Genomic DNA, 23,850 nt, shown 5'->3' with positions numbered 1-23,850 from the left:
ATGTTAATTGCTTTAATAACACTTACTATGGGGTCATGCATTAATTCTGGGATAATGAAATACCTGATTATGGGTCAAAACCTTCTTTTATTCTCCCAAGAGATTAGCTGGTCATCTTTTAACTGCTTGCTTATAAAACTGAAAACTACAAGTCACCTCTGAAGAAAAACATGTATTAAAATGTCCCAAATTAGAAAGTGACCTGGTATATACTTATTGAAGAGGTACCCTTGCAATACGCCCAAGAGGAATGTGTTATGATATAAAAAGCTGCCAAAGAAGGAATCAGAACCAGTTTATAGGCTTAACTCAACATTAGAGCTCACTGGTTAATTCTGTTTCAAAATTCATACTATGTGTTCTCTCCCTTCCTTCTTCCTCCAACATGCTTAGAGAAGTAAATAAGTTAAAAAAAAAAAAAAGGATCCTGAGACAAAAATGAACTTAGTAATAAGTCCAGGAACCTGGAAACCGTGGCCCCAACTTGGCTGTGAACTTTCAAAAGCCACAATCATAGTTTCTCTTTCTACTATAACCAGTTCTTTCCTTTGGTCCTGGCCAGCTATTAAAAACAAACATGGGGGCCTAAGTCTTTCTGATCGAGGCACATACCTTATGAATCCTCAGATGCTCAAAGACTGGGTCCCCAAAGTCTAGTTGCTTGGAAATTCAACCCTAGGTGGGGTAAATTCCACTTAAGGCTAAATACCAGCCCCCAAATTGATAATAATCAAGAATCATGAAGGAAGATTAAAAAGAACACTCAAGAACGCAGGAATCTGCAGAGAAATAAATGGATAGAATTTCCCAGGTTTCAATGATTAGTACGGACTGTATAGTAGTTAAAAGGAAGTTACAACACTTGAGTCTCTGCCCCAGTACTGTTTAGTTATAAAATAGAATACTGTAATATATGTGCTTTTCTATAAAACATAGGTTGGAGAATTTGTATAATTTATTGATTTATTGAGTATCTTCTATGGCACTCTTTTATAAGGCACTTCTGATGTGAAGATAATCACTCCTCAAAATGACTGCAAGAAGTAAATTGTTATTATCATCTCCTATCTTACACATAAGGACACGGAGGCATAGAGCTTAGCTAGCTAAAGTCACACAGATAGGATATGGCCTCAGGAGTGTATATTCGTAAAATCAGTATATTTATACTGTAATAACAGATAAGCTTTCAGTTTGAAAGATTTACTGATTATAATCCTTAAATCTTAATTTAAGTCTTAAAATATAATCTTAAATGTTATGGATTAAAATGATCTGTAGAACCCTCTGAGAGAAAATATCCTCACCATTCAGCTTGTTTCCTTTGCTCTGCCAATTCATGGAGCCGCCGAAGGGCTTTTTCCTGTTTCTTCTCATCTTTGCGGGATCTTGAAGAGACATTTCGAGCAAACTCTCTCTGCTTGAGATCTTTCAATCTCTGGGGTAACAACAACAACAAAAAAGGGAATAAAGGGTGCGTGATTTAGAGTAACTTGGGGGTCCTGAAAACAAGGCCTTTAGAATATTTACCTCAATCAGTGGTTACACTGCTAGCGTAGAACACACTTGTTATATTCGTACAGTAATTGACAATGGCTGATTACTTTGGATAAAACACTTGGAGTACCTGCATTTCTAATTAGGACAGCATACCATTTGCTTTATGGGGCAAAATTAAATGATTTCAGAAGCAACAAGCAGATTTTAGAACACCAGGAGGAAAGAAAAGGGACTCTTTAATCACCTGCTCCTCCAGGATGCAAAACTAGACAAACAGAACATGAGATAAACTGTAATAACACAAGCCAAAGAGAACAGAAAGGGGTTAGGCTAGTACAGAAAATTACCCAGGTGTAAGATCTTAAAAAGCAATGTACAGCTTACATGGGGAGGTTATTTGAATCAAAATAACAAATAGAAAGCATACTTTTATTTCACCATTAAAAAGGTGCCACAATTTCTTTTCAGCATGAACAGTTTTCCTGTGACTATCAAACAAACCGTCTTGCAATGCTCGCAATGTTCAGAGCTCACCAGTCTGACCACTTGCATCTGGTCAGTCTGCTGAAATGAGACAGTAGTATGTATAGCTCTTTCATTCCTTCATGGCCCTGAGAGGAACATCCAGGGGATGAGGAGGGAGAATAGAGATAAGTCAAAGAATTTATTATTTAAAATCCTGATAAAAGAATGGGTTTTTCATTCTCAGAAACTACTATATAATTTTCCTTAAAACAAAACAAGAACAACCAAAAAAGAACAGTGCTATGACACACTGGTGACAAAGTCCAGACATATCTGCAATGAAGACAGAACTAAAATTACTTCCAACACACTAGATAATATAGAAAACAAACCAAAACAAAACACATACATTAGCCTATGCTTTTATAATAGCATTAGGAAAAGGAATTTGACCCAATATAAAGTGGACATTGCTTTGTGAAAGGGCATGATGTTCAACAGACAGAGGAATTTTCTTATCTAGTATTTATGAAATGTGTTTTGAAAACTTTTGAATTGGGAGGGGGAAAAGGGTGAAAAGACACACACAAAAAAAGTACAGCTAAAGACACTAGTAGAAAAACTCACTCTTGTGATCTGGGCTTCCAAATTAGAAGGATTTGCTTTCAATACATCAGCTGAAAATGTCACATCACAAAGAAAAAAAAAAGTAAAAATAAAACAAGAGTGGAAGAGAAAAAAAAAATAAAGCAAGCATTACTACACAGGCTGTCTTAGTGAATCTGCAAACTATTATACTGAACAATCAGGGACAAAGCCATCAACTCTAAAAGGGTCGGGGAGAAGGGAAGCACCTGTACAACACATATATGTGTACATACACACAGACTGACACAGTAATAATCTCTCCTAGATAAAGAGACCTATCTGCAGTCAGGAAAAATAGTTAATAGAAATTTAGGAAAGACCACTGCTACCTAAAAAAAAAAGTCTATCTTATTTTCATTTACCTTTATTTTGGGAATGTTCAAGTAACAAATAGCTGGCAAAATATTTTACTGAAGCTGGCTATCCAGAATTAAGACTTTTTAAAAACCACTTCAAGATGGTGAATCAACTATTTTGAATAAATAGGAAGTCCAATTTCCTCCTTTCAAGGAGAATGAGGCAGAAAGAGCCTGTCAGGACTATTGAACGATTATTTCAGGCTACAAAACTAGGTTTTTTTCTGCGCCAAACATTTACCAAGTTTTCTAGCCAAAATTTAAATAGAACATGTTTTTCTCGTATCTGCCATCTTCTCTCTAGCCACCCCACAGGCCTGCAAAATCTCCCTGAGCCTCATTTCCTTCCTTTTTACAAATATTTCATTACTTTTAGGAGTTATTTCCCAAACTAAAGGACACTTTTTTTATTATTATTTTTTTGGTGGGCAGCAAAGCAAGGTTTGTTGAGCAACAGTAAAGTGATAGTACAAAGCTCCCGAGGAGGGAGGGGACCCGAGAGGGTTACCCCTAAAGGACACTGTTTAAAAGAATGAGCATTTTATCAAGCCTGGAGTTTCCAGGCCAAGTCAGACAGAGGTTAGGCTTTCCAATCATTCGGCAACCACTTGGTGCAACCTTGAAGTTGAAGGGATAGAACTATGTCCACATCATACTGAAGATGCCCTATCTCAAATTCCCACCACAACATAATTGGAGGTAGGGAGGGAAGAAAATGGGATGATACCAGTAAAACAAATCCAAATTGCAGCCCCATTCTAGGCAAAGCTACACACCTATATGGGGTGTAGCAAACATTCCTAAATCACCTTTACAAACTTTATTATTTTTTTTAAAAAGATTTTATTTTAAAGTAATCTCTACACCCAAAATGGGATTCAAATTCACAACCCCTAGATCAAGAGTCACATGCTCTACCAACTGAGCCAGCCAGGCGCCCCCATCTTTACGAACTTTAAAGTCTGGGGTCTCAATGTAAAACTGGGAACCCCAGAATTCTAACCCAAACCTTAGAGATAGGGCTTGGAAATCTCCCAAACTCAAAATATATGTTTGAGGTCTTTCTCTCAGATGAGGGCATTCTGATGATAAAAATGGATTCCTAATTCCAAGTTTTTCCTTTCTACCCAAGGTCAAACTAAATTCACCTCATAAAGTCTCTACTCATATGTCATAAATTTTTCTTCTATCTGAATTGTCTTAGTACTCTGTCAAGCACTCATATAGCAACAACCATCATATTCTGCACTGACTATACTTATTCCGGCCCTTCAGAAAGGCGGTCTGTGTGTAGTTGCAGAGTCAGAAAGACCTGTGTTCAAATTCATTAATCACCAGCCAAGCGATTTCATTTCTCTGAGCTCCAGTTCCCCCATTAGAAAATGGCAATAGATTTATGAGGTTAAGTGTCAAAATAAATATAAAGCACTTTGTATGCTGAAACTGTTCAATATTGTCTCTCCCTTTTTATTTGGGGCAGAGACTATAGCTGATCTTTTTAAATTTTATTTTTATTTATTTTTAAAGTAATCTCTACACCCAACATGGGGCTTGAACTCACAACCCCGAGATCAAGAGTCCCATGCTCTACCAACAGAGGTGAGACCTCATTCTCTTAAATTAAAATTTTTTAAGTAATCTTTACACTCAACATGAGGCTCAGATAGCTGATGTTTATAATCAACCCTAAAGTGCATGGAACAGTAGTAAGTCTACAGAAAGTGTCTGGTAAATGCCTGGTGAATAATTTGGCTTCAACACTGGATCCTTGATTTTCCCCCAAATAACTTTTTTACCATTTGTAGAAAACTTTGATATGAAATATTTTCTTTCTTTTTTTTAGAGAGGGAGAAAGGGGGTGGAGGGGCCAAAATATTTTTTCTTTCTTTCTTTTTTTTTTTTTTTGAGGCAGAGAGAATCTTAAGTAGGCACCATGCCCATCACGGAGCCTGAAGAGAGGCTTGATCTTAAAACCCTGAGATCATGACCCCAGCTGAAATCAAGAGTCAAATGCTAGGGTGCCTGGGTGGCTTAGTCATTACGCATCTGCCCTCGGCTCAGGTCATGATCCCAGGGTCCTGGGATCGAGCCCCTCTTTGGGCTCCCTGCTCAGAGGGAAGCCTGATTCTCTCTCTCCCACTCCCCCTACTTATGTTCCCTCTCTGTCTCTGTCAAAAAAAAAAAAAAAAAAAAAAAAAAAAAAAAAAAAGTCGAATGCTTAACCAACTGAACCATCTAGGTGCCCTGATATGAAATATTTTCATAACTCTACTAGGGATATTTCTAGTTAATATAATATATATGGTCTTCCTAGCTATTACTCTCATCCAATAAAGAAATCTCATTCTTTAGAGAATCAAAACCTAAAATGTTAAGCCCCTTACTTCTGGACAAAATTAGGCCAGGGGCACCTATCTGGCTCAGTCAGTAGAGCTTGCCACTCCTGATCTTGGGGTCATGAGTTCGAGCTTCACGGTGGGTGTAGAGATGATGATGATGATTATTAGTTTTTGGATTTTATGTATTTACTTGTCAGAGAGACAGAGAGAGCACAAGCAGGTGGAGCAGCAAGTAGAAGAACCACTAAGCAAGGAGCTCAACACGGGACTCGATCCCAGGAATTTGGGATCATGACCTGAGCCGAAAGCAGACACCCAAATGACTGAGCCACCCAGGCGCCCCCCCCTTTTTTTAGAGAGAGAACTAGAGAGGAGGAGAGGGAGAGAGAATCTTCAGCAGGCTAGCACGCTGTGCATGGAGCCTGACATGGGGCTCTATTTCACAATCCTGAGATCAAGACCTGAGCCAAAATCAAGAGTCAGATGCTTAACTGACTGAGCCACCCAGGTGCCCCTAGATACTACTTAAAAAAAAAATTAGTAAAAATAAAAAAAGAATTAGGCCAAATAGGAAAAAGAGAGAGAGAGAGAGAGAGAGATGAATCAAAAAGTTCTCAATTCCTATATAAAAAGTAATTTTTGTAAAGGTAAAAGTCCCTAATTCAGAATCAGGTTTTCTAAAGTTGGCTATTTTATTCCAAAAAAGCCTGGCTTATTTGCAACTGAATGTTCATATGAAATTCTCTGTGTCCTGTACTTTTACTTTCCTCTTAAATTCTAAAGAGGAACACAACTTCAGATAACTTCCTCAAGGTGCGAATAGAGGAGAATAGAGAACACCTGCCTGTCAGAGACAGAACTCACATAAGGAGAACAATTATTAACCATGTGTCATCAACCCAAAAAGTTTTGAAAGGCTGAGCAAATTTCATTCCATACATAAAAATTCAAGTTAGAATCCAAACTGGAACACAGACTGATTTGAGTGGATATAATTTATCATTTAAGCTAACTCCAAAGCAACTATGTCATTGTCTCCGAAAATTATAAAATATGCTTTCTGAAGTGCTGCTAATAACTTTGCTTCTTCATTGAACTATTAATGCTTATTAATAAAAATTTAAGCCATGTAACACATTTTTAGCTGGACAATATTTCATTCAAGGAAAAGCGAGACTGAACACCATTCAAAATGAAAGGGTTTGAAGATCCTGTTCTAAAAAACTGATAGCATGTTTCCAAAAAAGTATACATATGTAGCACAGAACAAAATGGCCATTTCTCACTGATTCTCAATCACATGGTACCTGGGGTTTCCATTAAATTTCCCAAAAGACCAATAGAGGGGGAGACAGTTCTTAACAATAATCCAGCACTTGAAATACCCATCCACATAACCATGGCTCTTTAGGCTGAAGACCACTTCGATGTAAATGACATTCCAGTTCTTAAAACACAGCCTACACAGCACTGTGTTGGCAGTAAAATGTCTACTCCAGACACAAACTTTTTTTTTTTTTTTAAGATTTTATTTATTTATTCGACAGAGATAGAGACAGCCAGCAAGAGAGGGAACACAGGCAGGGGGAGTGGGAGAGGAAGAAGCAGGCTCATAGCGGAAGAGCCTGATGTGGGGCTCGATCCCATAACGCCAGGATCACGCCCTGAGCCGAAGGCAGACACTTAACCGCTGTGCCACCCAGGCGCCCCCAGACACAAACTTCTGTTCCACTGTCCAACTCTGAACAAATTAAACCAGAGAAATGAGAATCTGGTAAATCTTACCAGGTTTTTAATGTGGGTGATAAATTTGCCCACATTATCAACAATGTGGAATATGAATAGCAAGAAGTGGCACTGTGTTTGACCTGGAAATGAATGAGACAAAGATATATTTGCATATAATTTTCCCTAACGACAAAATATGAGTCTAAATTAATAAAATATTTTTTTGCATCTTTTGTTGCTATTCTTTTCTAACAAAAATTGATGCTTTTTTTATATTTGATTGGATATAATCTACTAGGAATAAATCTATTATCTTTCTCAAGTATTTTAAATCTATTATCTCAATTTAAAGAAAAATACACCATTGTTTCCAGATGAAGGGCATTTCAGACATCAAAAAACAGAGTATTTCCTATTGCCACTAAAAATCCCATGTTCTAATATACACTCAACTCTAAAGAGAAAACCTGATTTTCTCTCTTTAAGGTCAAAAGATTATTTATCCACAGTGTCTTCCTCTCACCAAACAACCCCTCTCTCCCAGAAAAGAGACCAAAGCTTAAGCCTTCCTTTGTACTAACCCTGCAATGCACATACTGTTGTCTACAGCACAAAGAGATGCTCAATAAACATTTATCAAACTGGTTTCAGTTTTAAAATGAGTTGCTGGGAAAGGAAATACAAATACTTTATGTATTATTTGTTGGTTATGAACAGAGACAGGAAACAGCAAAGAAATTGTGTGCACCTCAATTTCTTTTTCTGGCTAAGTATAATCCAGCTTTTTTTTTTTTTTTTTTTAAGTAATCTCTACACCCAACATGGGGCTCAAACTCACAATCCCGAGATCAAGAGTCGCACGTTCCACCCACTGAGCCCAATTCGGCTTTTTCTGAACCTCAACCACTCGCTTTCCGCTATGTCATCAATCCTGCATACCCTAAATCCATGGCCTCTTTTCCCCAGTTTCCTCCCTCTTTCTCATGATACAACATTAATCTCTTCTCCCTTCCCGAAGTGGAGTAATCACTAGCTATTACTTGGTTGGGTTACCGAATACAAATCTCGGTGTTTGATACTTCCGAATGAGACCATCCAGAACATTAGCATGTGGTGAGGAAAGAAAAAGACCAGGAAAGAACACAGAAAGCCTCAGTACTAAACTACTCAGGGAAGGAAGACTGTAGTTGAATGGTTAAGGAAATCCGAGTTACTGGACATAAGATGTAAATTCTTTTAGCACATTTATCAGTAAGCGATGACAATAAATGTTAAGTAACAGAGAAAACCAAATGTTTGGTAACAGAAAAGAAACATTAATGCTGATTATAGATACTGAAAACATCAGAGGGAAACAGAATGGCATACCTTCTTTTTTGCTGGCTAAAAGTAGTCCTAATTAGTCATTTATGACAATACTTACCATTTATGCCCAACTATTTTGCAACCAATGACTATCATTTGGTGAAAATCAAATTAATGTCATAAAACTATTGTTAAATATTCACTTCCATTATGTTTAGGAATTCAGCAAAAAGCCTTAAAACATGGTGTATTTTTACAGAACCAGGTGTGCTTGCTTTAACATGTTTTTCACACACACACACACACACACACACACACACACAGAGCGCCACCATCACCACGACAGAAATTTAAGCTGAATAATGAGGTTTTAAAAATTTTTTGAGATACAATTCACATAGAATAAAATTCATCCATTTAAAATGTAAAATTTAGTGGGTTTCTCAGAGTTGTGCAACCATCAACACTAAGTATAGAACATTTCCATTACTCCCAAAAGAAGTTCCATGCTCATTAGCAGTCACTCCCCATTACCTCTTTCTATCTAGTCCCTGGAAACTTAAAATATGTTCTCTATAGATATGCTTATTCTAAACTTTTTATATAAATAAAATCATACAATATGGGGGGTTGTGAGTGGTTTCTTTCACTTAGCATAATATTTTCAAGGTTCATGCATGCTGTATTTATCAGTAAATCATTCATTTTTATTGCTGAATAATATTCCATTGTACAAATGTACCAAATTTTGTTTATCCATTCATCAGTTGATGGAAAAATGGGCTGTTTCCACTTTTTGGATAGTATGAACAATCTTATACACATTTTTGTGTGGACATATATTTTCATTTCTCCTGGGTATATACTGGTCATACGGTAACTTTATATTTAATATTTTGACAAACTGCCAAACTGTCTCCCAGAGGGGCTATACCATTTTACAACTCCACTAGCAATGTAGGAATGTTCCAGTTTTTTTCATATCCTCTCCAACATGTAACTGTGGTTTTGTGGATAATGAGTTTTAAATATTACTATATATGGCATGCCTGGGTGGCTCAGTAGGTTGGAGGTGCGACTTGATTTTGGCTCAGGTCATGATCTCAGGGTCATGAAATCAAGCCGTGTCAGGCTCTGTGCTCAGTGGTGAGTCTGCTTAAGGTTCTCTCTCTTGCTCTCCCTCTGCCCACACCCCTTGCCCCCATGTGCACATTCTAAGAGATAAATCAATCTTAAAAATATCTACATAACTACATAGCTCTCCAGATCATATCTGGAGGCAAAGGTTTCCTCTCATAAAATATAAAGGAGCATAATTCCTAAGAACTGCTTAGGCCTATAGGAAATGGAACAGCAGCATCTCAGTTCAGAGCTCCTTTTCAGGACTGTCACTCACAGACTTATAATTGTTTCTTAGGTCACTTCAGCTTTTCAGAATACAATAGAACATATAGCCCTCACGCAAAAATCACCACCACAGTGCATCACTCTGATAAATATAAATGTACAGGGGCAGAAAACAGGCTAAAAACTACAGAAAATAAATAGGGTAGAATCATTTTTACTCATATTGAGAATATGAGCCAAGATAAATAACAGAGTTAGAAATTCCTAGGAAGAAAATAAAGGGTTTACCAGCAAACTCAGTTCCCAAAGGGTCTATTTAGGGTTATCCCTGCCTGCTCACAAAAGCAGACAGTTTCCCTAAACAGCAACAGTTTTCCAAGGTTAACTAGATTGTGATAGCTGGATGTAAGAAGTCTATTCCCAACAAAAGCAGTGGTAGTGAGTATGTAAGAGTAAACAAGTGAAAAGGCTCAAAACATGCTCAATTTTTTGGAGGACTAGCCAAATGATGTCAATTCTCTTATACTAAGCAGACAGTCCCAGAGAAAAATAACATACAGAGTGGTACAAACTTTCATCTCCCTGCTATAGGTTATTAAAATAAAATTATAATATGCTCAAATTCTTGGATGTATTCCTCTTTTCACACTTGCTTTGCTTCTCCAAGTATAATCTCTTCAGAACTGACCTATGCTATTTAAGTCAACATTTATGAAGCTTTGGGATTCATAAATACTTTACAGTTTTCCTAATCTATTTCACAACTTTACAATAATTTAAGGTTTTCTAAGGATAAACATTTCATAAACACATGAAATATAGATTATATATAGAATATCTTCACTGGTGTCTAATGGTGGTTTCACTTCTTTTCTTCTATTATTTTTTAAAGTAAGCTTGATGCCCAATATGAGGCTTGAACTCACAACCCCAAGATCAAGAGTTGTATGCTCCACCAACTGATCTAGCCAGGTGCCCCTGTGGTTTCACTTCTTTTAGAAGAGTTCATTTTCTTTTTTATTTTAGCCCTAGAATTATTTCTCAACTTTATTTATTCTTTTATTGCCTTTTAAAAATTTACTCTTGTGTTTCCCTTGCACTGAATATCAAAGTAGCACCAAAAAAGGGAACTCAGTCTGAATTTCCTCAAATCTGTAGTGGCTTTCCAGAGGTCCAACTGGTTTTGATGTGCTTATCGTCCTGATGCCTTATGTACCAAGCATACGGAGGATCAAATGCAGTAAAAGATCTTGAGAGGCAAAATGCAACCAGTAAACACTAAAACTTCAAGTGGAAAGTGACCACTCCAAACCTGAATGAAGGCCACGTGAAGTCCAAAAATGATCGTTCCTTCCAACACCAAGGAATTTCTCAGAAAAATACTTCAATTGAGAAAGTATTTCATTTTTTTTTTTTTTTAAAGATTCTATCCGGGGCGCCTGGGTGGCACAGCGGTTGAGCGTCTGCCTTCGGCTCAGGGCGTGATCCCAGCATTGTGGGATCGAGCCCCACATCAGGCTCCTCCGCTATGAGCCTGCTTCTTCCTCTCCCACTCCCCCTGCTTGTGTTCCCTCTTTCGCTGCCTGTCTCTATCTCTGTCAAATAAATAAATAAAATCTTTAAAAAAAAAAAATAAAGATTCTATCCATTCATTCGACAGAGATAGAGACAGCCAGCGAGAGAGGGAACACAAGCAGGGGGAGTGGGAGAGGAAGAAGCAGGCTCATAGCAGAGGAGCCTGATGTGGGGCTCGATCCCACAATGCCGGGATCACGCCCTGAGCCGAAGGCAGACGCTCAACCGCTGTGCCACCCAGGCGCCCCAAGAACCTATTTCATTTTTGAGTAATGAGGAAAACTCTAAAATTTCTGTTCCTTGGTAATATATATTACCGGATATTGTTAACAGTCAACCAAAAGTAAGCAATGCTGTCAAAAAGTAACTGAACAGTTTAGACGAAGTTAACTAAATTACGCAGTAGCAGATTCCATTCTGTAGAGCAGTCACTGATGGTTGCTATAGACTTACTCTGTTTTAGTTCAGCTATTTAAAGCTCATAAAATCACTAATTTTACAGTTGAAACAGACATGGTACTAAATGAGATTTCAGTCTTTTCAAAAAATGTAAAAGGAGTTTCATATTGAACTGATTTTAGCAGAAAGAGGCAGGCTGAAAGCGAATCTTTCCTCTGACCAAGACATTGATTGTTTTCTACAAGTAAAAAGAACTTCTCAAAGACGTTTTACAGTACAGATTTTGATAACTGGATCAGACTACCGCAGATGGTTCTGAAATTGCAAAGAAGTTGGACCCAACACTTAAAGAGGAATAAGGAGGAAGCTTTTCAATGTGCTACTTCCCCAGTGTCAATTAGAATCCTGTGTGGAGAGAAAAGGAAGGTAAAGGCCTGGGTCATAAGCTCAAATGTCTAGAGGGATTTGACAGTTAATACAATGAGTCATACAAGTTGATGTAAGAGATAAAGTGGAAACCAAGCTCATTGAAGAGTTAGCATGTGCCCTTCTGAAGAGATAGCAACTATTCAGCTTCAGCCAATTGCTACATTAAAATGTAGGAGGTTCTTAGATATTTCAATTTTCCAAGTTAAGTTTGAATTCTTAAAATCTCATTTTAAAAAACTGGGAACCAACCAAAATTAGAGAGAAAAAATCTAATACTACGAAGACCAGACAAAATACACCTGTGGGACAGTTTGTGATCTCCGGTTTATGTACTAGAGGCTGGTGAAGAGGACCTTAGTGGCACAAATAAAAGAGAGTAAGACTGGGAGAATCCTGACTAGATAATAAGGCACCAAAGAAAGCAAAACAACAACAAAAAACAGTGCAAAAAATAAGGCACTATTACTGTGTTGCTACAAATGTACCTCTGAAAAAGAGAATGCTTTTTGCAGTTTGAAATTTAGGCCCTATGAAAAGCTCAAGAAAATGGTTTCCACAGTCATATCCACTAGTAGACATGTTTTTAGATATGCAAAATAATCAAAGAGAGGAGGAGGTAGAGATGGAAAGATGTTTAGTTTCAAAGTAACTTTGTATTATAATTAAGCAAAGAGGGATAGAAGATGGATACTAATATTTATTAAGCACTGAGGCATATCAGGACTAAGTTACATAATAAAAAGGAATCACAGATTGGGCTATCTCTTGAGGAATGGAGAGGCCTTCCCTTCAAAATGTACTGAAATTATCACCTTAAATTGAGGGTTAAATTGCTGAAAAGAGCCAAATGTCTCATGGGCTTTTTCATCTTTGCAGATCAGGCTGGATCTTAATATTTATGGGTTAATGACTTTCTTCACAAAAATCTTAGAAAATTTGAGAAAACTACTGAATAGTGAGAGGCATATGATAACAACACCCCCGCCCCACCAAATCACCACAAATGAGGGTGACCATGTAGCCTTTTTTTGAGAGATTATTTCTGCTTAATAAAGATAAGGGTGCATTCAGGATCCTGTCTATACTAGCAGTTTATGATAGAATATTTCTCTGGAAATTTTTAATGGTAAAAATTTGATGGAAGATGCAAACTAGGGATTACTAACATAGGGTTGAATGTACTTACCTATTATCTCAGATTCATAATAATCCTGTGTGCCTTCCTGGAAGACAAGACAGGGCGTCTTTATGATTTTAGAGCATGAATTTGGAAAATGGTAGGTCCATTTGTACGATAAGTTCATGTCCATCAAAGAGGAATGAAAAATAGGACCTAGCTGTGTTGTACCAAGGGCAATTAAAGGCGCCTTAGAAATTCTAAGTACAGGGAAGAATAGAACTATAAAAAATTTAGTATTGTGCATTTTCTTGTTTATATATTTATAGCATTGTTTTAAGATTTTACTATTTGCACTAAGAGAGCAGTATAAAGAAAGATGAAAAAGCCTACATTTCAACCAAATAAAGAACACTCCACCAAAAGCAAACAGAACAACAAACTCATACTACCGCTGTTCTTTTTTTACTCATACTAAGATGGGCTTTTGATCACGGTGAAGAAAGAAGCTCACACACATTCATTAATCATACCAGCTAAAGATTTCTTCCTAGACCAAAGATCACAGACATATTTCTGTATTAATGGAAAGGTAGTCCATGAGTTCCCTATAAGAAATCCTTACTTTTGTATTTTCATTTTGATGATAATCAAAACAAACAAAACAAAAAAACCCCAACCAAACAAACAACCCCACAAAAAAACAAAACAAAACAACAAAACCAGAGTAATAAATGAGTATTTGGGATCATCCAGATAAGTATTTTATAAATGTTTAAAACATAACTGGGGACTTAAATGACAGTGATTTGTTTGTACCAAGCAAAGGCCAATGGTATCACAGTACCATATATATCTGAAAGTTTTTCAGTAGTCCTGACAGAACAGGGTTTCTCAACCTGAGCACTACTGACATTTTGGGCAAGGTGATTCTTTGTTGCAAGGAACTTTCCAGTGCATTGTAGGATGTTTAGAAGCACCCCCGGCTTCCACCCACTATGTGCCAGTAGCACCACCCTCCTAATTGTGGTAATCAAAAACGTCTCCAGGCAGCGTTAAGTGTTCCCTGGAGGACAAAATCTCCCCCTGCGGAAAACCACTGCAATAGAGAAAAGTGGAGAGAGAACTGGGTCATCCCAAAGTGCACAGTAGAATAAACACATCAAATTCAAACGAACCAGAGCTGTAACAGTTACTACTACTCTCAAGTTGAAAGAATCATCAATAACACATTATCATTCATCACATTAATGTTGTCAATGTGAATTTCACTAGTTCTGTACTTCTACTCAGATTTAACTTGTAAATCTGTTGCTCTGATAGAATTTTTTCCCTTTAAAGAGCAATATAAACATTGTTCAAATCTGAATTACAATTTTCCTGATTTACCTTTTTTCCTAATAGAAACTTTACTCAAGACATTTCTCATTAACTAAAAATGTAACCTTTTTAAATGGTCTTTTGGTGCTTAAAGTTTCTTCTGGAGTCTTCTAATTTGTCACTTTTTTTTTTTTTTTTAAAGTAAGCTCTACGCCCAATGTGGGGCTGGAACTACAGTGGTGAGATCAAGAGTCACATACTTGACCAACTGAGCCAGACAAGCACCCCACCACAGACAATTCTTAATTGAAGAAATTCTCAAGAGCCAAAAAAAGGCATTTATGTGTTTAGATGCTAAATGTCTTTCTTAATTCCATAAAAAAATAACCCCTAAAATTTGAATTATATATACATTGAGAAGGTTGAGAAGTTACTGGATAAGCAATATTTTGCTGTTAGAACTTGACACGATTCTTTGAAAAAGATAATTGCCAATATATCTTGGCCATATATATCCTAATTTTCTCTTCTTCAAATTAAGCAGACCTGACAGTATAGTATAACAATGTCCAAAGGTGTATAAAAAATTCAAAGCTGTCAAATACAACTCTATCAGTGGAAGAATCTTAAATTGGTTAGGTGTGGTTAAATGTGAAGAGACTGTTGCAAAAAGTGTAATAGCTTATAAACTATCATTGCACTAGTAAAACTTAAAGCTTGCCCTTTACCTGTGCACTGAAATCTTATGGTTGGTTGAAAGACGAAGCAAAGGTTAAAAAAAAATGCTGGTTCAACAGATGCACTTAAAATAAGAGAGCATTCCAACAATGCTCATATATTTTACAAGTTTAACAAATACAACTACTATACCTCCAAAGACTTAGCAAGTTCTGCTAAAATCACCCCAAATCAAATGGCTCAAAATTCTTTAATAAGCCAGAACTATGCTATAAGATTCAAAGACTCATTTCCTCCTTCAAAGATTCCCCCCCGGGGAATTACTGCTACCTTCTTTATGCCTCTAAGTAATTAGCTACAATTTTATTTTCTAAACCAATGGGGGAAAAAAAAAGGACTGCAAAGAAAGTATAAACCACTTTTTAGCAAGCTCTTCAACATGCAGCATGAGGTTTTTTTGTTGAAGTTAAGACAGCATCTAATTCTGTTTTTCTTCTCAAGATTTATCTACCTTCCAAGGTATACCAAAAAACAAAATGACTTACTGATAGGACATAGTCGCCAATAAACAGGAATTCCTATGTACAGAGGATGAAGTGACCAAAGTCTGGGATAACTGTTCAAAGTTTAACATGTTCAGAAAGAGGGAGAAAGGGAAACAAAGCTTTTAGTGATCCTCAGTTGAATTACCAAATTAAACACAAATATAGAAACCATTCGAAGCCAAAAATTTTATGCAAGATTTATGAAGCTCACAATTTTTCACTCTACATAAATTCTTGGAAGGTCTGTCAGGACTTCTGTCACTGAAAAAAATCAAGTAAGTCAGATGGACCTCAGATAAAGACTGGCAGATATAAGAAACCATAGTCACCAAGTTTTTTGGGTACATTTATAAAATTCAATAGTTACAACAGCAAATAAAGTATCTTTTTTTTGTTAGCAAGCAATTCCTCACCTGCTTGTGTGCGTGATCATAGGAGTTGATATGGTTGTCAAATTCCTGATGTTTCTGATACTGCTTATCACAGAGTTCACAGTAAAAGTTGGCTCTGAGGTCTTCCAATGCTTTGGCAATTGCCTTCTCTTTATCAACATAATCCTATAAGAACCACAAAATACAAAGAAAAAATGAACTTGGCAGAATTTAAATGAATGTTATAAAGAGGCAGTCTTACCTGAAGAGAGAAAAGGGGGCTTATTTAGTGATACCAGTAAAAGCCAGATGGAACACAAGTGGCAATCTGCCAGGTAATCTGTGTGTCGTTGCTCTGATAATTGTCATTTTTTTTTTGGTAGCCATTGTATTTTATTCAGCAAACTTGTACTATTAATTAATCCACGTGTTTATCATGTATGGGATGCCACTAATGATAAAGGAAAAATCCTTTATCAACTTACTGTATTGAAGTATCTAAATTAATAGTTGTCTTCAGGGGCACCTGGGTGGCTTAGTTCATTAAGCATCTATCTTCAGATCAGGTCATGATCTCAGGGTCCGGGGATCTAGCCCTGCATTGTGCTCCCTGCTTGGCAGGGAGTCTGCTTCTCCCTCCCTTCTGCCCCTCCCCCTACTCATGCTCTCTCTCTCTCTCTCTCTCTCTCCCCCCCTGTATTTCTCTCTCAAATAAGCAAATAAATAAATAAAATCTTTAAAAAAAACAGTTGTCTTCAAATAAAGTTTTTTAAAAGATGTATTTATTTAAGAGAGCACGCATGCACAAGCACACATACGAATGCACACAAGCAGGGGGAGGGCCAGAGGGAGAGAAGCAGACTCCCTGCTGAACGAGGAGCCCAACGACTCAGGGCTTGATCCTAGGACCCTGAAATAATGACTGGAGCAGAAACCAAGAATAGACGCTTAACCAACTGAGCTACCCAGGTGCCCCCAAAAAGAATTTAATTTTTACTTTGCCTTTTGGCATTATGGTGGAATCCCCTACTCTTATTCCTGGCTAAAAACAAAAAACAAAAAAACCAACCAACCAGATATAAACAACACAATTTTTTTTTTTTTAAGTAGGCTCCACGCCCAGCGTCAGTGACGTCCAATGTGGGGCTTGAACTCACAACCCTGAGATCAAGAACTGAGCTGAGATGATGGGTCAGACACTTAACTGACCGAGCCACCCAGGCACCCTAAAAAACACAATTTTTATTGCATTGTAGAAACCACAGAAGTAAGTATAATCCTCAAAAAGGCAATACAAAACAAAACAAAGCAACTTATCATCTGAAACTAAAATCAGGGCTGTGATGGGCAAGGGCTCTTCTTAGGACATGTGGGTGACACTGGAGCTTGGGGTTTGAGCAAGATGGGAAGCCAGACCAGAGAACCCTCATTAATAAATGAAAGAACCTGTGCGTGGGCTGGCATAGCCAAGAACCTCTGTGTCTTGCCAGAGGGAATAAAAAATACTCCCAGAAGGCACTCTCCATTTTAGTCCTTTAACATTTTCCTAGATTAAGATCAACAAAATAGGGGTTACAATCAAAGATTACTACACACACAAAAGAAAATAAATCTATTTATAGGGCGCCTCGGTGGCTCAGATGGTTAAGCATCTGCCTTCAGCTTGGGTTATGATCCAGGGGTCCTGGGATGGAGTCCTGCATCAGGCTTCCTGCTCCTTGGGGAGCCTGCTTCTCCCTCTGCCTCTGCCTCTCTCTCTCTCTCTCATGAATAAATAAACAAAATCTTAAAAAAAAAAAAAATCTACCTATAAGTGAGAGTCACAGGAAACAAGCAATAGATTTAGGTGCCCCAAATCTCAGAATAGTCTGTTATGGAATATAAAGCAACTATAAAATGTTTAAAATATAAAATGGAATTACAACAATGAGCAAACATAAAACATATTTAAAAAACTAGGCAGACTGTAGGGGCACCTGGCTAGGTCAGTTGGTAGAACACATGACTCTCAATCTCGGGCTTGTGAATTCAAGCCCTACGTTGGGTGTACGGATTGCTTAAAAATAATTTTTTAAAATAAAATCTTTAAAACAAACAAAAAATTAGGGGTGCCTGGCTGGCTCAGTTGGTAGAGCATGTGACTTGATCTCAGGGTCATGAGTTGAAGCCGTATGTTGGGCGTGGAGCCTACTTAAAAACAAAAAACAGAAAAAAACAAAAAACAAAAAACAAACCCTAGGCAGATTGTAGAAAGACCCAAATGAGACTTCTATAATTGAGAAACCTAACTGTAGAAAATAAACAAAAAAATTCATCAGTTACTTAGAGGATGGATTAAAAAAAGCAGACAAGATACAGCTCAAAAAAGATATAGTGGGGGGAGGAAGCGTGTGCCTGGGTGGCTCAGTTGGTTAAGCATCCAACTTTTTTTTTTTTTTTTAAAGATTTTATTTATTTATTCGACAGAGATAGCCAGCCAGCAAGAGAGGGAACACAAGCAGGGGGAGTGGGAGAGGAAATAATAATAATAATAATAATAATAATAATAATAATAATAATAATAATAATAATAATAATAATAATAATAATAATAATAATAATAATAATAATAATAATAATAATAATAATAATAATAATAATAATAATAATAATAATAATAATAATAATAATAATAATAATAATAATAATAATAATAATAATAATAATAATAATAATAATAATAATAATAATAATAATAATAATAATAATAATAATAATAATAATAATAATAATAATAATAATAATAATAATAATAATAATAATAATAATAATAATAATAATAATAATTTTTGGAAGATTTTATTTATTTATCTGACAGAGAAACAGCGAGAGAAGGAACACAAGCAAGGGGAGTGGGAGAAGGAGAAGGAGGCTTCCTGCCGAGCAGGGAGCCTGATGCGGGGCTCGATCCCAGGACCCTGGGATCATGACCTGAGCCGAAGGCAGACGCTTAACGGCTGACCCACCCAGGAGCCCCAATAATAAACTTTTTTTAAAAGATTTTATTTATTTGAGAGAGACAGTCAGTGAGAGAGGGAACACAAGCAGGGGGAGTGGGAGAGGAAGAAGCAGGCTCCCAGAGGAGCAGGGAGCCTGATGCGGAGCTTGATCCCAGGACCCTGGGATCACGCCCTGGGCCGAAGGCAGACATTTAACAACTGAGCCACCCAGGCGCCCCCCCCAATAATAAATTTTTAAAAAACATAGTAGGGAGGGGAAAATGTTCTGGAATTAGATGGTAGCAATGGTTGCACAAACTTATGGAATATACTAAAAACCACCTGACACTTTAAAAAAGGTGAATTTTATAGTATGTAAATTATATCTCAATTAAAAAAAGACGTAGTAAACGAAAAGAGGTAAAAGACTGAAATTACTTAGAATGTGGCAAAGAGAAAAGGAAACAGATAGTATGAAAAAGAGGTTTAGGAACCATGAAGAATATAGTAAGAATATTAACACATGTATAACTGGAATCACAGAAAAAGAGAATAGACAGCATAGATGAGAAAATATTTGAAGATATAAGGGCTGAGGATTTTTCCAAACTAGTAAGATAACCCCACAGATATAGGAAGCACAAAGTATACCACACAGGCTAAATAAAAATATGCACCTAGAATCACTGAGTGAGACTACAAAGGGACCAAAGACCATCAAATCATAAAATACCCAGGAAAAAAAATTAAAGATCATCCACAATCAGACTGACAGCAGATTCAAAAGCAACAACAGAAGGTAGAAGACAGTGTGCTTCCATGTGCTGAGACAAAATACATTTTATTTGTATACCAAATGACCTATTTTTCAGAAATGAAGGCATTTCCAGATAAAAAGAGTTTTACCACCAACAGATTCAGTAAAAAGAACCTTCCCCTAAAGCAGTATTTCTTTTTTTTTTTTAAGATCTTATTTATTTATTAATTTGACAGAGAGAAACAGCCTGCGAGAGAGGGAACACAAGCAGGGGGAGTGGGAGAGGAAGAAGCAGGCTCATAGTGGAGGAACCTGATGTGGGGCTCGATCCTAGACGCTGGGATCACACCCTGAGCCAAAGGCAGACGCTTAACGACTGCGCCACCCAGGCGCCCCCTAAAGCAGTATTTCTAAAATCATACACTGTGACTCACCAGTAGGTCACAGCATTAATTCAGTGGATTGTAACAGGCATAAAAAGGGGGAAAAATAGCAAAATACAGAATATATTTCACATAAGGGTAAATATTATCTTGTAAAACTTCTGTTTCAGTTGTAAATGTTTGCAATATTAAATGTATTTCTTACTGTGGGCCTGAAAGTCACAGTTTCCTTAAGAATGTGCTTTAGGGGGCGCCTGGGTGGCGCAGTCGTTAAGCGTCTGCCTTTGGCTCAGGGCGTGATCCTGGCGTTCCGGGGATCAAGTCCCACATCAGGTTCCTCCTATATATATATAAAAAATAAAAAAAACAACACCTAGTTTGCAGGACTGAAAAATGATAAAAGCAAAATGCTAGCTGATATGGCCAAGTATAACAGAAGAGGGCATTCAAACTTTAAGTGTTCTAGAGTCTTTCTATTAATTGAAATAGAGTTAACTTTAGACTTTGTTAAACTAAGTATAATTTACATTAAAATCCCAAGGGTAATAGAAATAGTAAAGAGGGAAAAAGTAAAAAAAACTTCAATTTTATAAAGACAAGACATGTCAGAAAAATCAGGAAAATAGAAGGTAAAAAAGACAGAGTGATAAGTAATCACAAGAAATGTAAATGTATTAAGAAGCTGCCAGAAAAATAAAACCCAACTACATCCTGATTACAAGCAACACCCCTAAAACACAAGGACTTAAAAAGTTGGAAGTTAAGGGACAGAAAAAGATATGCCAGGCAAATACTAACCAAAATAAAGCTGGAGCAATTACAATACTCAACTTTTTTTTTTTTTCTTAAAGATTTTTATTTATTTATTCGACAGGATAGAGACAGCCAGCGAGAGAGGGAACACAAGCAGGGGAGTGGGAGAGGAAGAAGCAGGCTCCTAGCGGAGGAGCCTGATGTGGGGCTGGATCCCATAACGCCGGGATCACGCCCTGAGCTGAAGGCAGACGCTTAACCGCTGTGCCACCCAGGCGCCCCTACAATACTCAACTTTTTAACTTATAAAAGTTTTTTTTCCTTAAGGAATCTCTATGGGGCTCAAACTCGCGATCCCGAGATCAAGAATTGCATGCTCTGCTGACCGAGCCAGCCACGTGCCCCATCTTTTTTTAGACTTTAAGGCAAAAAGCATTACTTGAGATTGTGGCCAGTTACAGAGTTAAATATTAAGAAGCTATTCTCCAAATAAGTTGCACTGCTAATCTGAAAAAAACAACACAGATATGCTGGTTATCCACTGGTCTTTAGAGGTTTTGGCTAAAGACTGACCCAACAAGGTGATCCAATTTGCCTCACCAGTTCCACTTAAAAACTAGATATCAAATGACATCTCAAAACAAGCTGAGTACAGCTGAACTTTAACAACATGGTTTTGAACTGCATGGGTCCACTTATATGAGCATTTTTTTTCCCAGTACATATACTGGAAAAATTTTTGGAGATTTGCAACAATTTGAAAAAACAGATAAACCCCATAGTCTAAAAATATCAATAAAAATGAACACTATATGTCATTAATGCATAAAATACATGTAGATACTAGCTTACTTTATCATTCACTACCATAAAATATATACAAATCTATTATAAAAAGTTAAAATTTAGGGGTGCCTGGGTAGCTCAGTTAAGCGGCCAACTCTTGATCTCAGCCAAGTCTTGATTTCAGGATTTGGAGTTCAAGCCCTGCGTTGGGATCCACACTGGGCATGGAGACTACTTGAAAAGAAAAAAAAGTTATAATTTATCAAAACTTGGGTGCACACTTACAGGCCTTACATGGCACCACTAGCAGAGAGAAATGTAAGCAAATGTAAAGATAATGTATTAAATTATGACTGCATACAATTACATGTAGTACATGCTGTACTATTATAATAATTTCATACCCATCTCCCGTTGCTACTGGGGTGAGCTCAAGTGTTGCAAGTATCCACTTAGAGCTATGTGTGATGCTAATTGTCTCTGTATGAGCAGTTTGGCTCTCTGGCAAATCGGGTATTGCAGTAAAAAGTGATATCTCCCAGTTCTTGTGTATTTTTCATTATGTTTAGTGCAATGCTGTAAACCTTGAATAACAACACAGAACCCATACAAAGTGCCAATAGTGATGCTGGAAGTACTCACAAGCAGAGAGAAGTCATGATGTTCTAAGAAAAATTTGAATTGCTTGATACAGACCATAGATTCACATCTGCAACAGTGGCTGCCTGCCATTTCAAGATAAATGAGTCTTGAAATGAAAGTGTAAGGACCATTGTAAAAAAAAGAAAAGGAAATCCATGAAGCTATCGCTGCAGCTACATTAGCAGGCGCAAAACCTTTATTGATTGATTGATTGATTGATTGAGAGCGAGCGGGGTGGGGGGATGGAGGGGCAGAAGGAGAAAATCTTTTTTTTTTTTTTTAAAGATTTATTTGTCAGAGAGACAGAGCGCACACGCATACGAGCACACACACACAAGTGGGGGGAGAGGCAGGTTCTCTGCTGAGCAAGGAACCCGATGTGGGACTTGATCCTAGGACCCTGGAATCATGACCTAAGCTGAAAGTAGATGCTTAAACGGCTGAGCCACCCAGGCGTCCTGCAGAGAGAGAATCTTAAACAGGCCCAGCACAGAAACCGATGTGGGGCTCAATCTCCCAACTCTGAGATCAAAATGTGAGCCAAAATCAAGAGTTGGACGCTTAACCATCTGAGACACCCAGGTGCCCCACTTTGTGTAAAACCTTTTAATCTCATATTGAAAATGCAGTTTTTGTGTGGCTTTAGGGTTGCTGTAAGAAAGGAATAGTATGAACTCTGATAAGGTTTAAAAAAAGCCAAAGGGATTACAACACAACTTAAAGCAAAAGGTGAAGGATCTAAAGCTGGAGAATTAAATGCCAGCAAAAGATGGTTTGGTAATTTTACAAAGGGGTTTGGCTAAAAAATGTCAAGATAACAGGAAAAGCGGCTTTTGCCAACCAAGAGGAGCAGACATTTCCCAGACGCCATTAAGAAAATCACCGAGGAGAAAGGTTATCTGCCTGAGCAAGTTTTTTGTTTTGTTTTTTTTAAATAGATTTTATTTACTTACTTGACAGATAGAGACAGCCAGCTAGAGAGGGAACACACAAGCAGGGGGAGTGGGAGAGGAAGAGCCAGGCTCCCAGCAGAGGAGCCGGATGTGGGGCGGGATCCCAGGACTCCGGGATCACACCGTGAGCAGAAGGCAGAGGCTTAACGACTGAGCCACCCAAGCGCCCCTGAACAAGTTTTTAATACAGACAAAAGTACCCTATTCTGGGGGGAAAATGCCCAAAGGACATTAGAAACGAAGAAGAAGCAAGCACCAGGGTTTAAGACAGGAGGGGATAAGATAACACTACTGTTTTATGCAAATGCAGTTGGGTTTATGATCAGGACTGCCGTTACCTATAAAACTAACCCCCAAGCCTTGAAGGGAAAGATAAACACTAGCTGCCAGTCTTATGGTTGTACAACAAGAAGACCTAAACAACAAGAATGCTTCGTCTTGATTGGTACCATCAATGCTTTGTCCCTGAAGTAAGA

The 23,850-nt window shown here is 37.5% G+C and overlaps 1 protein-coding gene across 3 annotated transcripts in view; it reads right to left on the bottom strand.

Moving 5' to 3' along the window:
• Window positions 1-23,850, bottom strand: part of GPATCH8 (G-patch domain containing 8) — a 107,683-nt gene that overhangs the window by 7,369 nt on the left and 76,464 nt on the right. For all 3 annotated transcript variants that reach the window (XM_040640511.1, XM_040640512.1, XM_040640513.1), the window contains 2 exons: window positions 16,165-16,308; window positions 1,308-1,438 (listed from right to left, as the gene is read on the bottom strand). In XM_040640511.1, coding sequence (XP_040496445.1) covers window positions 1,308-1,438; window positions 16,165-16,308 — 275 coding nt within the window. The remainder of the gene's footprint in view (window positions 1-1,307; window positions 1,439-16,164; window positions 16,309-23,850) is intronic.

This window comes from Ursus maritimus, unplaced genomic scaffold, assembly GCF_017311325.1.
Source record: "Ursus maritimus isolate PB19 unplaced genomic scaffold, ASM1731132v1 scaffold_24, whole genome shotgun sequence".
NCBI classification, from domain to species: Eukaryota; Metazoa; Chordata; class Mammalia; order Carnivora; family Ursidae; genus Ursus; species Ursus maritimus.
The sequence above is the reverse complement of the archived record's forward strand: the minus strand, read 5'-3'. Positions and strand labels throughout refer to the sequence as shown.